This window comes from Pagrus major, chromosome 19 (genome assembly GCF_040436345.1).
Source record: "Pagrus major chromosome 19, Pma_NU_1.0".
NCBI classification, from domain to species: Eukaryota; Metazoa; Chordata; class Actinopteri; order Spariformes; family Sparidae; genus Pagrus; species Pagrus major.
In genome coordinates this window covers 12,928,603-12,947,237 of record NC_133233.1, presented here as the reverse complement: position 1 = coordinate 12,947,237, position 18,635 = coordinate 12,928,603, and the positions used below count along the sequence as shown (strand labels likewise).

Genomic DNA, 18,635 nt, shown 5'->3' with positions numbered 1-18,635 from the left:
ACCCTCTGAATATCCCGTCATTTCTGTATTTTATGTGTTTTGGGAGTTTTTGCAGTGTCTTTGCCTTGTTTCCAGTGTTCTGTTTGTGTTCCTGTGCTCCTCCCCGTCTGCTTTCCCTCCACACCTGCACTGCATCACCTTCGTTAGCCAAGCCCTGTTCCAAGTGTTCTTCCCAGCCTATCAGCTCCTTCCCTGCTCTCTGTTTTACGCTATTGATTCCCCTCACCTGTGTTTCTCTGCCTCAACTCAACCTGCACCTCATTAACTCGTTAGTATAGTTTTTATTTAAGTCCAGTATTTAGTTCAGTCTTTGTCAAGTCATCTGTTGTGTTTGCCTGTCCTTTTGTCCAGTTACCTGTTCTTGTTGTTAATTGTGGAAATAAAGTTCTGCCACTGAGCTGCCTGCCTGCTGTCTCCTGCATTTGGGTCCACCTTCTCCAATGTCAGTGTGACATATGCAGCGAGTTATCTGGGTGATTATCTTCATTATCTTCTTCATTTGTTGGAAAGACTTCTCATTGGCTAGAGTCCATATTTTCTATTCTTACCTGTGCATCATTTTTGCTATATCACTGTCTTGGCATCTGCATAATGGCAAAAAAATAGATGAATACTAATTGAATATGTCAACCATAACTCCAGTAGCATACCACTTTAAAAGAGCACTGAGGGCTTGAGCTGCACAACAAGTCAGGCAGAAAAGACAGCAGGAGCAAATGTTTCCCACTGGCTGCCACTTACCACTAATGTTAGAAAAATGATAAATTAGTCTCTGCATGGCGTTTGGAGTCTACGTGTTTGCATGTGACTGTGTATGTGTGCCAGTGTGTGCTTCCTTCCTGTAAAGTGTGTGTCGCATGCCAACAGCTCACAGCGTGAACAGATGTTAGTCAGTAATGCCCTGGGTTTCTGCACCACAGTCAGGCATTTTTTAGGGTCCTCAGCTCTGAGAAGGAGTCCGTGGAGATGCCTGAATTGCTTTATCGAGCGGAACACAACTAAGGACACGCAAGCTTGCAGCGGATGCCGAGAACACACATAGACACACAAACACAAACACAGCCCTTGCTCAAAGCATGTGCAATACAAACCCATAAACAGAAGGTATACAAAAACCCACACATTTGGACCATTAACACTCAAAGACACACACAAAACTACAGGTTACCGGGTAGCTTTCACCCTGACAGGCTTCTAACAGAGTAATGGACCCACTGCTGAGTGAGTATGGTAGCTGCAGCTTAAAGCCCACAGGAAACCTTGTCTGAGAGTATATAGACTGTCATGAAAGGAGAAAAATATCTTTAGAAGGATAAGATGAGACTAGGTTTTTCATGAAATGTCAAAAAATGCTCTGTAGAATATATAAAAGACTTTGAGTGTTTGTCTATCTATTTAACTGCCTCCCCTTTCCCACCCAATCCAACTAACTCATCCTCCTACCTTCATTTTTACCCTGTGCTTTATTATAACACCTATTCATTCAGAGCCAGCCACTACACTCTATATTTAGCTACTGCCTGTCACTGAGACCGTGATGAAGGAGAGGAAAATGAGTGGTGATGGTGGAGACCATGGGAAAGGTTAACGCTGTCTCTTTGAATAGCATCAGACTCTCTCTGATCATTCACAGTTATATTGCAGACACTATTATCTATTATTAGGCTTGGAACTTAAAAAAGGGGGGGGGGGGGGGGGGCAGTGGAACCTGCATAAAGGATAATGTCAATCAAAATGGAATAAAAAATTAATAAATAAAAACGGGGCAAACTCAAAGGTGAGCTGTCACATGAGTGTATGCATTAGCAAAGACAAATGCACATCACACACTTTAGTTGACACGCATTGACAAATTTGAGCGCACACAGGGATGGATGTGGACTCAGTGGCATATAGTGAGCTGTCAGCAGACAAAAGCTTAGCTAAGCCAATCCTCCATATCTGATGTGATAATCATAAGATGATGCAACTGTGAGACAGCAGACTTGACAGCAGACAGGGCTATTGCTGGCACAGACACATGCACAAGCAGATATTCTCACAAGCATAAAGCAAAAGCACCCAAACAGATGCACAAGTTCAGATAAAACCGTGGCAAAGTGTTGCAACATATAACACGTTTATCAAATTTTGAACCTCTGCTGAGGACATGAGGACCTTAAAAGATATTGCCAGTGAGGAAAATTAACACAAATTTTATATATATATATATATATATATATATATATATATATGTATGTGTGTGTGTGTGTGTATATATACATACATATACATATACATATATATATATATATATATATATATATATATATATATATATATACATATATATAAAATATATTCAGGTCCAAACAAGCCATCTACATCTCTCTACCACGAAGTCTTTGCTTTCATAGCTGCCTCATTCAAAAATATTGACGGACCTGTCCAAAACCATAGGAATAATATATGTGAATTATGATAGCTTGACAGCAGGCTAATAAGCCTAACAAATCATAGAGTCAAGAGTAAAAAGTGGAGGAGTTTGAAAGATGAGCTGCAACTTTAGACAAATCAATGCAAATATATAAATATATATGGAGGTGTACATATTTATGATAACTCTGCCTTCAGTTCATATAGAGCCAACTAATTTAACTAATAATAAATTCATCTTAGTTTACATTTTTTGGCTAAAATCACTGGGGGGATGACTTATTTGTATGTCTTATTGGCATGTAAACAACAGGGTAACTGAAACAGCAGATACCACTATATATCAAAAATCACAACAGGACACTAATAAACATATGTGGCTCACTAACAGATTTTTGATTAAGGTGACAATAGCCAAAGTGTGATTACTAGGTCTCATTGGCGTTTTTTCTGCAAAATTGATTGCAGGTTTGTGGCAACATTTCTTAAAAAACAGTTGACTGAGTTCTTGCTATAAGTATCGGAGTAAGTAAGAATAAGAAGTAAGTAAGAATCTCAGGTAAGAACATGGGACTGTTGGGCCTTGGTTGAGGTATGCGCTTTAGTTCAAACTTGCCTAATCCAATATCAAACAAAAACCTTCTAGATCCAGATTCTTACTTAGATCTGCATCAAAGTGTGATCACTCACAAATACCAGCCACCTAAATACGGCAGTTTTCCATCCTCCATTAAAGTTTCGTTGAAATCCTTTCAGCAGTTTTTGTGTAATCCTGCTGACAAACCATCCAACGAACAACCCAAATGGACACGGGTAAATTCTGTAAATACATACAGTGTAGTTACGGTATGTAGCTCTGTCTGTGATGCTGGTGCTCAGGTTATTTTTAAATCACTATTCAGCTATAATAACATGTATTGAAACTTCAACACAAACCCAGGAAGGGAATCTCTGAACTTTCCCCAAAAAGTCTCATCTGGAACTTAGGTGGAGTAAACAAAATGAATTGGGATTGTTCAAAAGTGTCTTTTTTTCCTAGTGTGCTCTGTTTCCCTGGCCGCCCCCCTCAGGGTTTGTGTACTTATGCAATCAGCTGCCTGAGGGAGTCAGAGGGATGCCGAATTTATATGAACCTGACTCTTTGACATCATGGCAAAATTCATGCAGAACACAAAAACACACATACACATACACACAAATGTATCAAATGTATCCCAACTTTCCAACAAACTTTACTTCTACTCAGGATTTTTATTTACAGGGAGACAACGCCTGTATGACAGCGAATGTGAGGGGACAGTGATTTAGTGAAAGGAGAGGTGCTGATACTGAGCTCAAGGTTTGAGCTGTTAGCATAAAATTCTAAATTAGCATGCTACTCGCATACATCTCCTCTCCTCCATCCATCCCTCCTTCATCTTTGCTCCCTCTTTCTGTTAAGAGCTCTCATTCCCTCATCTGAAAATTATTTTGGCAGCAGAAAGGTCAGACTTACAAACAGGGAACATAATGAAATATTCTAAAGGGGTTTCGTGGCTGTGTCTAATATGCTAATTAATGCTGTAATATGACAAAAGGGGTCCCAGGAAATGTAATACTAATGCTTGACCCGAGTCTCTGTTGCAATCTAAGTCTCTAAGAGGACTTCTTGTGACCATGTACTGTATATGTGTGGGTGAAGGTGTGTTGCCAAGAGTTATGTTGATGTGTCTGTTATATCAAGCCCTCAGGAACTATCATTGCTGTGTGTATCAGCGCAGTATGTGAGAGTGTGCATGTTGTGAAGTGTTTTACCAGAATCTCACATCGTTATGTCATGCGTCTGTCTGTGTAGAGTGTGTGTAAAGCTTGCTGCAAATTCAGTGTTATTTTACCCCATGTAACACCATCGATGTGTGTGTGTACTTGGGCGGTTATCTGTGTGTGTGATTTTTGCCTGCAACCTCAGTGCTGTTCCAATCCATCCAGCTGATAAATGCACACCACAGCAGGGGGAACACTGTTCTTTTCCAGTAACATCACTCCACAGAACTGAGGAGAAAACACCCAGGGTGTGTATGCCGTAGAGTGTGTGTGTGTACGTACGTGTGGTGAAAGTATATAATGGTGCAGTCAGCGTTAGTGTCATGAAGGACCCAGAACGTGTTCCATCATGCTCTAAGATTATACACTCGTGTGTCGGTGGGGGGCACATGCTCACACGCACACAAAACTAAGATTCACAATTGATGTACACTCTTGTGCATGTGTTGAAGGACACACACAAGCACATATACACGTACACGAAACAATATCCTGTCTGCACAAAAACCCAACCAAGATGGGGAAACTGTGATACCCCCTCCCTACAACACCAGACACACAGAAAAACAGGGTGTGCACGTTACCTGATGCTGCTCATGCTGCCTGCCTCTGATCCCAGCTTGCATCTCTCCAGCTGGGTGGCTACAATCTGACGCTCAGCCTCAAGTTCCCTGGTCAGGCGCTCAAACTGAAGCTCCTGAAGAAAAGGAGAAAGACAAAATGTATGTTAGACTGGGCAAGAGAGAGCAAGAGTGTAAGAGAGAGAGCTGAGATTCTGCTGGGAAGCTCCTCAGAATGGAAGTGATGCTAAAGTTTATCTTTACTTTCTCAAAAATCGTTTTTGTTCTTTCCCATCTGATTGGTCATTAGTGGAGGAGGTGGGATATTAAAGTTGTTAAAACAATAAATATTATTTTCTAATGAGTGATAGTAACCTTTAAGAGCCAGCTAACAGAATCGGAAGAGTATTTCCATGTGAATAATAAGTTGCTTTTGCACTTGTCATAGGAGAAGTAAAGCATTGTCAGCCGCAGGTCATGGAAACAGCTTAGGGCTGGAAGACAGCTTTGCGACAGTTAAAATGAAGTGTGATCATTAACATGAGCATGATTGACAGGTGAGAAAAGGCGTGAGGCAGAGTGACTGGTTGAAAGTGTTCTAAATGTATGCACAAAAAAGCCCTTTAATCCTATCCGCTGTTTGGTGCGGAGGGTTGTCAACTGGAGCAGTTGAAGCACTCCATGAGAAACTGGGTTACAAACTGTAAATTTGTCTAACGAAGATATTTGTGGAATCTCTTCATGAAATGCTTTTGTTATTTCCAGACGAACTGTTTTCCTGCTTCGTTCAACAAAGAAAGGTGCTTATTGGAAAAGTGACATACATTTACTGGCTCAATTCTCTTTTAAAATCAAATATAACTTTTGAGCAATGGAATTTATGGCGCTTAATACAAACTTTTAGATTTTTTTGCATTAAAAGATTTCACAAATCACATAGTAAACTGCATGTGACAAGGGAGGATAATACAAACTACAGACTACAGGTCACTGCAACACAAAGAACATCAGAAATGACTTGGATTTATAAATTATGTAGTTCTACTAAGAATTTACGCTAGGCTTGTTTTTGTCTAGAGAATTCCGGCCATATTGAACAACTACCAGACAGAGGTTTTAATAGCATATATATAGTCTACATTTAAACAGCATTAAAACGCAAAAACACTATGATTCGTTATGATGTGTCCTACCTGCCCTCTCACAAATAGTGTAGAAAACTGTCTCTAATCAGTCCACATTTTCATGGCCCCATGGTGTGTGTGGTGCGATGAGGCACTTGTGTGGTGAGAGGGAAAAAAATGCTTCACATGCTCAACAATCTCTCCATGTGTTAACAGCGGAGGCAAAACTAAAATTTTGCATCATATAAGTTTATATTTTAGTTGTTGTTGTTGTTGTTGGCACAAGCCCTGGAAAAAACATGACAACTGACATGATAACTTTTCAGAGTTGTTTAGTCCAGTCTTATGGTTTTATAATCTGCTGTACTGTATTTAAGCATGTGGCAAGCATTAAAACTCATGGAGATCTTATAAGCCAATAAAAAAATGTTGTTTTTATTTTTTGCTGTTTTGCTACAGTGCTTCAGTCGGTCTGCACACATCTATAAATGGTTTTATGTGCGGCTACAGTCTGGCAAGTTACATGTTCCTGCCACATTACACCCATGCCAAACACTGGGGAGCTGCTTGCTTAAGGCTGCATGGATGACAGATTCCAGGGAAGGCATAAGTGTGTCCCTTTCACTCTGACTACCCCTGAATGCATCACTCTTAATCCAACACGATTAGTGTGTGTGTGTGTGTGTGTGTGTGTGTGTGTGTGTGTGTGTGTGTGTGTGTGTGTGTGTGTGTGTGTGTTGATGCATTGGCTATTTAAGTGACTTACTGACAGTTCCATATCAATCATCAAGCTATGAGCCCGACAGATGAGATTTCAAACCAGAAATCAATGTAAGTATGTGCATGCATGAGTGTGTGTGTTGCATTCAAACTGCATGGAAGTGGATCAATAGTGCAGTGAACTCAACCCCACCTAAAATATTGTGTATGTATGACTGAGTGCATGTGTGTATGAGACCCAGAGAGAGGGAGACGCGTGAGCGAGACGTGGAGAGTGTGTGCTGGTTCAATTGTTTTTTCTCGAAGCCATTTGAAGTGCTGAATGACTTGATCCCCAGTCGCTATCACAAGTTTCGAATCTCAATCCCCTCTCCATCCCAACACCACAGAGCACAATGCAATTCATCTCCCTCACCCCTTTTGCACGCACGCTTAGAGCAACCAGTTGCTCATAAATATGCACACTCTTTATTTCCCTCTATGCCTGTCTTTCTCTCCTACACACATTTATGCTGTTGCTTTCTCTCTCTTCTCTTCCTCTCTCTCGCTCACATACACACACATCCACTTAAGTGCCAAAAGCAAGCCCCTGACACATACATATGTAGAACAAGAAGTAGTAGTTCATTGATCTCACAGTCGGAGATTCCTTTATCTGTGAGGCATTACCACATACTTTATGATATATGGAAACGCGTCAGTATACTGCTCATATGCTGTAAGCTCACATAGAAAAACCTGTGCCATTACATCACTAGCCAGACACAAATCCCACCTTCTTCTCTAAAGCTTCTTTCTACTCTCCTTGCTTTTCCCATTCACAGCTCTCCCTCCTGTCAGCAGCCTCTTCCTCTCTAGATTTTGCTTGCTCTACCTGCGACAGAATAAATCTCATACATGTGAACAACAAAGTAGCAGGTTCAGCCACCCCTATGATTTGCAAAGCGGGGTGATGCTAGGAATTTGAGCAGGGTCTATTAAACCCTCTGGACCCGTAATACTAAATTACAGCTTTGTTTTACAGTGAGGCACCTCGCTTCAAAGCCCCGCTCGGCTCTCCCACAGCAGACTGCTTTGTCACCTTGTTTGCCACAGCTGCAACCGCTTTAAATCCTCAAGGTGTAAAAATGCAAATCCCTGCACCTAAAGTAGCATTATGCTAATTGATGATGTATAATGCCCCAACGGTAAAGTATCTTAAATGCCTTCTAAGGTAACATGGTAATGCTTGAACGCCAAAACAGATGGGAAACCTGTTAGGCCAGTTCGGGGTGATATTTGTTAAATTATGCATAACCCTTTGTCACACGTTTTATTTATTCCAACCCCTTTGCCTAAGGTAGGGGTTTGCTGTTGATATGTTACCATAAATAATGCCTATTAGGTTGAACTGCTACTGACAAACACTTTCAAATGCACATTTATAAACCGGCCAAGGGACAGGACCAGCAATTCGACCAGATGAGTGAGTTTAACTGACTTGTTCAATTATATGCAGCTGTGGATTCTGATTAGCTGAAACTATAAGACAGTAAAGTGCACATCTGAAGCCATCATAACTAATGTAGGAACAGGATGCTTCATTCAGTAGTTCAGGGGCTCTGTCTGTAGCTTTGTGTTTTATCTATAATTAAGGATGCTAAAAGATCATCCCCCTTGTGGGATTTGGAAACCTACACCTCTGTCTTTGTATTGTCTTGTGAGTTGTGAACAGCAGTAAATCGAGATAGAAATAGCTATAACACAACACTTGTTAAGATCGTACAGTAATTACACATGAGAAATCTTTGAGAAATGATTAGTAACTTAACTAACTTAAGTAACTTAAAAGAAAGTCTGTAATATTTTTCAGAACTTAGTTGATTGAGTTACATTTTCAGCACAACACACATCTGCAATACAACAATTACAGTTACATATACAAGTAATTGAAGTTGGCATGCCAAAATAAATGGTCTGAAGAAGGACCAAAGACAAAAGAAAACTAGACTGGTGTGAATTATTTGAAATATCGAAACACACAAAGACAGAAAGGTGTGTCATATTACTACACAGCTGCCAAAAGCCTTATAACTCTGGAAAGTATATGTGGAGACAAGCAGTAATTTTGTTTTCTTGCTATACATTTAAGGAAGACAACCAAGCTGTCTCTAGGATGAAGACGACTATCCTCCTTACCATGCTTTAAAATGTTTTGAATTTCAAACCCGATAAGAACAGTGCAACAATTCTGATCACTGCTAAGATCACTTTCATGTGATCTCATCAGCGTACAAATCAAAACATTAAACTTGCCATACCTGCTATTTTGATGCGTATTTCATGAAACCCCTGTTGATTTCATCAGTTGTAACCTAATTACCAAACAATTTGTTTTGTACACAGCAGTATATTTTACCTTGATCCGTGCACAGTTCAACAGATCCAAAAGTGATGAGCTGGGAGTTTCATCAGGCGCTCTTTGTGCTTTGTTGTGTGTTTCTATCAAAATGCACAAGGTGTTGGATTCCACTATGTTGTGCATGTGTTGTGTTCCTGTGTCACCGCCTCCCTCTCAGGATATGAATAGGAGGCAGAAAGCAGCACCCGCACTCAGCCACAAAGGTCTCTATGGCAACTGTAGATTCCCATCCACCGCCCCAGCATTATAAATTAGGTCCTGACTCCTCCCACACGCAGTCCCTGCCCTTTCACATACCTACACTGCTCTTAGAGAGGTGTCTGTGTATGTATTTGAGTCTTTCTCCTACAAAAGCAGAGGGTGTGGGCTGGTGGCTAGCCACAAGTGCTTTAGAGTGAAATAATGTATATTGTCTACTGCTGTGTGTAGTGTACTCTGTGTGGATACTGACATTGATTTACAACAGCGAAGAACACTACCAATAGTAGTATAATATAATAGTACAACGATTCAGTACAACCTTAAGCAGCTCTATTTTCCCCCTTCTATAAATATACGCGCCAAAATCCATTTGTACTCAGTTTTCTGAAACTTAACTGTATCAACAGTGGTAGCAACTACACAAACTGTGTGTGCTTCGAACATGCTTCCTTCTGGTTACGAGAGGTGACAGTTTTTGGAACATGCTTACTCCATTTGAGTTATTTACCAGTGGTCTGATCTGACATTGTTTTGCAGTGCTCCCTGGGTGCCAAAGTCAACATCAGACAGAGAAAACAATTTACCAACACCTGATGTCTCCTCAGGTTTCTTGGTGAGCAATATTTACTTCACTTTCGTCCGTTTCAGTTTCACCTCAGCAATCATTTCCATTTCATTTTCAAGAATGTTTCATTAGGCAATTAATGCTAATTAGACAGCAGCACAGCAAGGAAAACAATGGTACGGCTCTGTGGACTTTCAGCTCTTGCTGTCTGTGTTACAACGAACACAGAGCTGCATTTGAAATATAAACTGGTGTAGAAAAAATGATACATAAATTTGCTAAGTCAATCCCACATGCATATACAGTATTAAGTAATATACTGTATATTGTATATGGGCACCTATTGTATATGCAAACCTGGGGCCCAGCAAATTTGTACTTGTATATGCACCTGTATATGCTCATATAAAATCCTCTACTCTGCTCCATTGTCTTTCTGCAAGGCACTAAACCCGACCTGCTCCACAGACACAACACAGAGCCGATATCTGACCTCCCGGTGGAGGAGGACGACAGAAAAGGAAATCCCCCTACAGGGATCCAGGGAGCATCACATTATCCAAGAGTAAAGCCTCTGAGCCAAGTTTCTCTGAAATAAAAAAATAAGCAGAGGGTGAAAATGAAATAGATAAAAAAAAGGCAATTTCTTTCGAAATCCTATGTTAACTTGGTAGCACTGAAATTACTATGAAGCGCTTTTGATAATGTGACATTCCACATTGGTAAACAGTATAAAATGCCACAAAGTTCTTACTGTTAGTCAGGTAATAATAAACAATAGGACAAATTGCTGAGGAAATCAAGACCAAAGCACTCTTTGACAATCACACCAGTGTTTAAGTCATCAATGAAAAGTATAAACTTCACACCTTGATCAACATAATCTATTTTTATTGGATAATGTTCGGATTAAGTTTTTTCAAATCAAAACACAAGCAACACCTAACAATACACATGCAATAAATATGAGGCCAGTGGGCCATGTATAAGAGTTTTAAATGGGCTACATAGCAGCCACGGTCCCATTCAATTTAACCAATGTTCAAGAACCAACAGCAGTATAGTTCTTCCTCCACTTAAGCTTAATTTTCCCACGTGCCACCATAAAGACACTGTGTGCTGTCTGTGCGTGATTGTCTGTGTGTGTCTACAGATAAGGCCCAATCATTATAAAGTGGCCTATGGGCAGCTATTAACAGTGCTGTTTTTGGACGGGAGACAAAAGGCTATCAAACAGAGCTATGACCTTCTAGTTGAGAAGTAACACTCTCTCGCTCCTTCATTCTTTCTCTCCCTTTCCTCAATCAGAGAAGAGGAATGAAAAAAACTGTGATGGGATGAGTGGAATGAAGGAGTGTGAATAGGAGCTGGTAAAAAGGTCACTCTCCTCTACTCCGTCACTCCCATGCATATTGAAATTGCCCACACAGTTGCAATCTCCCCTCTTACTCCTTTCTAAACTTACAGCTGCGGTTCACGTAACTTAGGTATGGTTCCAATTTAGCCGAGATTCATTTCTCGGCCCCTCCCTCCCCTGTCTGCTTTTCTTGTCTGTCACTTTAATGAGAGTGAAAAGTCAGCCACAATTCAGTAGAGGAACAGTAAGGAGGGTGGGAGGGAACAAGAACTGGAGGGCAGGAAAAAGGAGACAGCAGGGAAGAAAGACAGAGGACACTGAGATGTCTCTATTGATGAAAGTCACATGAGATGATGGCTGAGGGAGGGTTACCTGATCCACTCCCTCTGAGTGTGCAAAAAAGAGTGAACAAGAAAAAGAGAAAGAAGAAAGGAAAACTGATTACCAGAATACCCTGATCATGTTAATGCCTTTTTTCCCCCTCAATATTGGTATTGTATGTCCGAGTGTGAACACGAAGGTTTACTGTTACCTGCCATGGGGCATGTGTGCTCCTGTTCTTGAACTTTGTGAGATCAAACACCTGGTTGTAGACTTTTGAGTAAGGCTGTTTTTTGTGTGAAGTCACTCAGTTTAGGTTTTGCTTTAAAGATAAATCCTGTTTATTGCAAGATAATGACGAGACAGCATGAACCTTGATCAGTCATTTGATGAAACAGGTCCTGAATAATGTACTCAGAATCCCTGTATCTGTATCACTCCAACCAGTTTGGGTAGCCATTATACATTATACACTTTTGTTTTCTCCTCCAAATAAGAGGATCCACACTGAAAGAAACAAGAATGAACGATTAAAGCAATAGATTTTAGATCATGTGCTTAGGGTTAATATTAGTGTTAGGAATAAATGTAAAGAATGTACAGCCAGTGTGTGGTCCTCATACAGAGTGCAGAACAAAAATTAATGTTTGCGTGCATAATGTGTGCGCCTGCACGACTGTATATGACTGCTCGTGTGTGCATCTGTGTGTCGGTGTGTTCGCAGGTGCTCTTGCCATCTGGCAAATGGTGATAGTAGACAAAGAAATATTACACAGCGTGGTCTGGCTTCATTCTGCATCAACTTTGCTCATTAACACCTATCTTTTTCCATAACACATGATTCATTTTTGTTGTTACACCAGAGATGCTATTCCTTCCAATCCCAGTGATGACTGGCCTTTTCTGTATCGGCCTGCTTCTAACGCAATTTAATTTACATTAACAGCAATACCTGAGGGGCGTTCTTTAATGTGATTATGGCTAGGACAGTAACACAATGGGCAGCACATCACTACTGATAATAACAATAAGGACTTCCCTTGAAGGGATTATGGCTCATAAACAACACAAAACACACACACACAACAACAATGCTACTACTCCTTTTACTAATCCAACTACTACTACTAGTACCAATAACAACAATAACAAAGAGGGAAAAAGGAAAAGTCAAAACTGCTCTTGTGGAACATCAAACAATCACTGCATTTATGTCATTGACCTAACAACACTAACTAGATTAATTAACAACTACACGGGAGGCACAAAAAAACAACCATTAGGACACTGCTCTGAGGGTCTCATTAATCCTGGTTGGAGGACTCACGAATGGAGGGAAGAAATAACATCAATAAGAAGAAATCATAGTTGAATTCTTTGGGATATTACTAGTAAAGTCTTCCGTGACATCTGTTCAAAGTAAACAGAAAAGACAAAGATTGAGGAAGGAGCTGTAAACTGTAATTGTTCAGTCTGTAATAAGAAAGTGTGGTTGATACTGTAGAAAATGAAAATCTATCTTTTATAAATATTTAAAGAAATTTGACAGAATTTTGGAAAAAAAAAAAAAAGTCTGCTAAAGTTGCTAAACCACAAAATAGGTCATTTGTCAGTTCACTCTCAAATCACACATATTTTGGTGAGGCAACTAAAACTACATGGCAAATAAGGGTGGGTGATCATACAAGTTTGTATTTTGATCGATCATGAAGGCATCCATAATCTACTTTCTTTTTCCAAACTTCTGATAACCTCACTAACCCACAGGTGAGCGTTGTGTGAACAAACCAACAGAGTGAAGCAGCCTACAAGATGAATGTGCTCATAGGATGGATTTCTTTACATGACTCTTTCTTGAGTGACGTATTGTAAATAATGCAATGTGAGCTAGCCTGGTGGATGAGGAGCTTGTGCCAATAAAGAAATATACTGAATGCAATATTGTGATGCAATCGTGCAAATGAATAAATTCATAAATTCATAGGCTATTGCAAATTTGGCTGTCTAGAAGGCAATCTGAAATGCACTGCAAAATTTTGAAAAAAGATTACAATTCTTGGACTGAGTCTGTGATTGAAAAGATCATGATATCATTTTTGAGCCAGATCTACCACTCCTAAGGATATTAATTCAAGACATTTAAGTGGGAATATTGAGCAAATATCACAATTTTTAGACATGAAGAATTAACATGTAGTCCTTTGATGCTTTGTGAATAAAGCCTACGTTTTGTGGCAAAATACTTCCAAATTAATTCAATGACTGAATGAGTGAAGCAAATAGACTCACTGTATAACAGCAACTGTCACAATCCATGCTAAGAGGAGACAGGGGGCTTTTAAAGAGCACAACAAACATCACAGAATGTAAGAAAAAATACACTTCAAGACAAATAATCATCTTATTCCTGTAATTTTCACAGCCAAGTTCATTGGTATTGAGAGCAAATGTCTCGCAAAAACAGGGAACGATGAGGCAAGACTGAACAATATTAAGACAGAAGTGCTGAAGCTGCTCCAATTTTTCAATGTCACAGCTAAAATACATTCTTCCAATCTCTCTAAAAAACCTCAGATGTAGTTGTGTTGTCAGTAAAGTGACTTGGAGTTTGTGGGCTGATGAGATTCGCTGGTTCTCTTTATGGAAGAGGAAGTCAAAGATGTATGCAAATACTGACTTGGCTCAAATCATAGAGGAAATCCCTGTCAATTCTGGTTTGGGGTAGATTTCCGCTTAATTGACTCTAGGGGCGAATGAAGGGGCTTCTAGAGAACAGCGTTGGAGAAAACATTTGACTGTACATGGAGCTATTTAAAAAGGTCCTCTGTCACATTTTGGGATAGATGAGTCTCCCTCTTTTATAACTGATGCTCATTTAAATTCTGTCTGGTGTGGACAGCTTTGGAGCCAATTATTACCATCTGAATTTTGTGACTCATTATACTGGCAGTGTGTTTTGCTAAGGAGGCAGTTGACAGGAAGTTTTGGCAAAAACTTACAACATACCCACAGTTGAAGGTATTTTATGTGATTTACTCAATGTCTCCTGCATCAAATGATCTACAAACTGTCGTATGTAAACCATATCATTTAATTTTAAGGTATTAAAGTTGTAAAATGATGTCATTCATTCCCAAAGGAAAACTTGTAATCCTTACTCAAAGCAGTGGAGAAAACTTCAGAACCACTTCACATGATCTGCTCTGAGTTTGGAGTATTTTTAGTTCTACTCAAACTTTCAGTGCGAGTCCTAGGAGTGATTCTGAGTTGTTTGATAAATATGAGCCCAGGATTAAAATATCTCTGGTCCAGGCAAAGAGGAATTCAGGAAAACAGCTTCAAAGAAAGCCAAATCAAAGAGTCACATCACTGAACAGTCAAAAATAAGCTATTCATGAGGCAGGGGGCATGCTGAAAATATTTACCATAATTTTATAAATCATACCTCCAAACTCTGGTCAAGTTATGAGTGAACCACTGTTGATGACCAGAGGAAGCAGCTGTATCTGTTTAGATTTTGGATTCAAATGCTCCTTTAAAAAACTGCACAGACCTGAGACGTATGGCTGCCAACAGCTGGGCCATAACAGTTTTATATGCATTATAAATATTCAACACACAAACACAGCAATACTCTGACAGATCTCTCCCTCGTTAAATAATTTAAGGGCTCAGTGGGCAAAATAAAATCATCTCTCTCTCTTAGTCTCCAATTTCGCTCCCTCACTCTGTCACTCTATCAATCTCTCCTTGTTCCAGAATGTCTCTCTCTCGTGCGTGTGTGTGTGTGAGCACACAAGTTTACTGTATGTGTTTGTGAGTTTGGGTTTGTGTGCTGCAAACTAGTAAACCCTGCATCAGCCTGTTTGACACACACATGCAGACACGCACACGCGCACATGGCCACATATTAGCATAGCTTTGGTCTGTCAATGTTACATAAGACAAGAGCAAAAAAAAAAAGGGGGGAATACCAAAAAAAAAAGAAGGCAAAATTTGGATATGGTAGGACAGGCGAAGACAATATTTTTTTTCGATACAACTTCTACAGTATACCCAATGTTTTAATGATGTTCAAAAATAGTAATACACCCTAGACTTTATCATAATATGATTGTCAAATCATGGCATGTTATAAGAATGACAATACATGTGTCTCTTATTATGTATTATACAGGCTATCATATTTATTTAGAATATGAGGTTCGTATTCTTATGTCTTTACATTATGCACACAAAAGATAAAAGTGTCTTTGTTGTCTTTGCACACAGTTAGGTTGTCATACTTTGTAAGTGTTTTACTTGCAGAATCAAATCTTTTGTCAGTCCGAGCTGATTGCACCTGTTGTTCTCTGGCCTTGAAAGTCTGGCACTTTAGAAAACTCACATACACAAAAGACCATTGTCAAACCTCTGTAGGAGCAGACACATACTTCTAATTGGCAGCCCCCTGAAAAATTGCCTGTCTTTGTTAATGTCATTCGGTTCAGCCTATTTTGCCCAGCTCCTCAATGCCTGTGTGTGTTCATTGGTGCATGTTTGATTGAACGTGTGTGAACCTGTTGGTGAAGTGCGACAGTGATTAACTCCTTCATGATTAACTGTCTGGAGTAACAGATTGTTTAGTTTTGACATGTGGAACACAAACTAATCTCTAACTCTCTCTCCATAAATACTGTGTAAAAGTTCTACTGTATTTAACTTGTGATGAATTGTCTAATTAGTGTGCATTGTACAGGGAAGGCTATCCACTACACGGTCCCCACTGTAAATACTTTCATCCCTTTTTCTCTCCTACGCTTGCTCTCTGTTTAATAGACAATTGAATAATACCCACATAGGCAAGCAGACAGGAACAAACATAATATTGTAGCCCCTTGATAAAACTCTGTATTGCATGTGCACTTGCACTTGGAATACAAAAAATACACACATGCAATACTGTGCAGTAATCGAACAAAGCAGCAAACATTATTTTGTCCCCACAGTGCTATAACAGCAGGACTTAATGCTAAATAAGATCTAAATGTACAGATGAGTTAAGTTCCATAGCTTTCAGTAACTTGCCTGCCATCAACTGAACCATTTAAACTACACTTTACTGCTAGTGTCAGGATTTATGGTGAGGTAATGTACATTGATTAAATAAAATGAAGAAACCACTTCTTTCATTTCCGTGGCATTTATTAAGACCACCGTTATTGGTAGACTGAATAAATGTCACCGGCGAGAGAAGCACAAGGCACTGTCCATGTTATTTCTCCCATAGTTTGACATCACATCTGACAGCCTGATGGACTGTAGGTGGAACTTTATATCCATGAAAAGAAATCAATGTTTGCGTTTTGTTTTTTTTTTCTTCTTCTTCCATCTGGTTCTTCTTTTTCAAGCTCAACAGACAATCAAAAGTTTGGACCTGGAACCTGCTGTCTTATAATGAACACAAATCTAACCTGTAACACTGAGGAGACAGCATGCTCTGATGAAGTCTTGCAGAATGAATGCTTAGCCAGTGAATGTGAAAGCTGCATTGATTTAAGTGTGCGGGTGTTCTTCCACGATAAGAGTTTTTTTTAGAACTCCAAAACCTTAACAAAGCTCAGGCAGGCTACAAGAAGTTTCATATAAAAAAATAACTTTAAAAAGTACATAGCAAACACTTGATCAAGGTCTTATGTGATACTTAATACAACTGTGAAATTCCACTGATAATTAAGTACTAAATTCAGTAGCTACCATTAACCCAAAGCTTAGTTATGTTTTTCTTCTTTTTAAATTATATTAATCAAGGAATGAATTCCTCCAATGGTTTTAGTTGGTCAATTTGATATCTTCAGCCTTCTCCGAAGACATTATCTCAGAGTGATTTAATGAGGTTTGCAGCTGTTAAACAGATCTATAAAACAGGGTCTTTGTTTAAATAAGATAATGTCCAATTAGTCATCCTTTTTAGAGCAAGTCAGTCACTTTGTCTTCAACAATCGTGTAGACCTTGGTAGATAAGTAGAAAATCCTTTTAAAATGATTGTACTGTAAATCAATACAATTTAATTAATGTGTGAAGGTATAGCAGTACGGCCAGTGATTTAATGAACATATATATATTAAATGTGGGCAGAGGAAAAGGATGGTTGACAATAGGGCTGCACAATATATAATTTCAGCATTGACATTGCAATGTGCACATGCACATCGGTCACACCGCATGAAGTGCAATGTCAAGTAGGGCTAGTTATATGGTGAAGATTTCTGTATTTTTTCATATCGCAATATAAATTGCAGAAAAACAAAATATCGTAATATCGTTTTTTTTCTGATATCATGCAGCCCAAGGCAGCTTGGAGGCGAGGAAATCAGGATTATTGCTCCAAAGGGTTGTCAGTGAAATTCCTACACTGGTTGAGATCATCTAAATCTATCTCTGGCTTAATTAGGTCTAAAACATTTGACAAAGCCCACAAGAATGTGTGTTTGTTTGCATGCATGTATGCGTGTTGGCTGTTGGCTCCATGACAATGTGGATGATGGGTTCAGTGAGTATGGGTTTGGCCAAGGACAAAATGTCACTTGGAAAATGTCACTGCCTAAATGCCATTACAGCTCTATGTGTGTGTGGGTGGGTGGGTGCACTCTCACACATACACACATACCCTCATAGCACATCCAATAAGCAGGTGTCTACAAGCTATCTACAAACTTGGGGTTGCTTAGTTGGCAGCATCACTTTGTCTGGCAATGTAACGATGTACTAATGGTTAAGTGTTTTCCAAATTTACTGATGAATCTGCAGTGCTGTGTATTTTTGGCAGAGAGACACAACATCTGGCTTCAATTGACATCTTGTTGAGCTCATGTACTGCACATTTTGGCATGCATTTTAAATAAGTACCCGGAAAGAATTGTTAATTTGTTGTCTTTGTGGTTATCTTTTCTGTAAGTGTTTCGATATTAGAATTTCATTGTGCCACATAGAAAATAGGTTACAGTAGTAACTATAAGTATGTAATTATAATAATAATCTGAGAATGGAAATAGTGTTTTTGTGCGTAAAATGGATATGTTCCATTTGATATTCAAGAGACAATTTATTCACTCAGTTACGGATTGTGGTGGATTTAAGATTAGAGATGGCTTGTGATCAAAAAGCTGCAATTTTGAGTTTCAGACC

The 18,635-nt window shown here is 39.3% G+C and overlaps 1 protein-coding gene across 1 annotated transcript in view; it reads right to left on the bottom strand.

The window, feature by feature from the left end:
* ctnnd2a (catenin (cadherin-associated protein), delta 2a) overlaps positions 1 to 18,635 on the bottom strand; it is a 252,245-nt gene that overhangs the window by 163,285 nt on the left and 70,325 nt on the right. Inside the window, exon 3 of the mRNA XM_073488891.1 lies at positions 4,803 to 4,915. Within this exon, the coding sequence (XP_073344992.1) occupies positions 4,803 to 4,915 (113 nt within the window). The remainder of the gene's footprint in view (positions 1 to 4,802; positions 4,916 to 18,635) is intronic.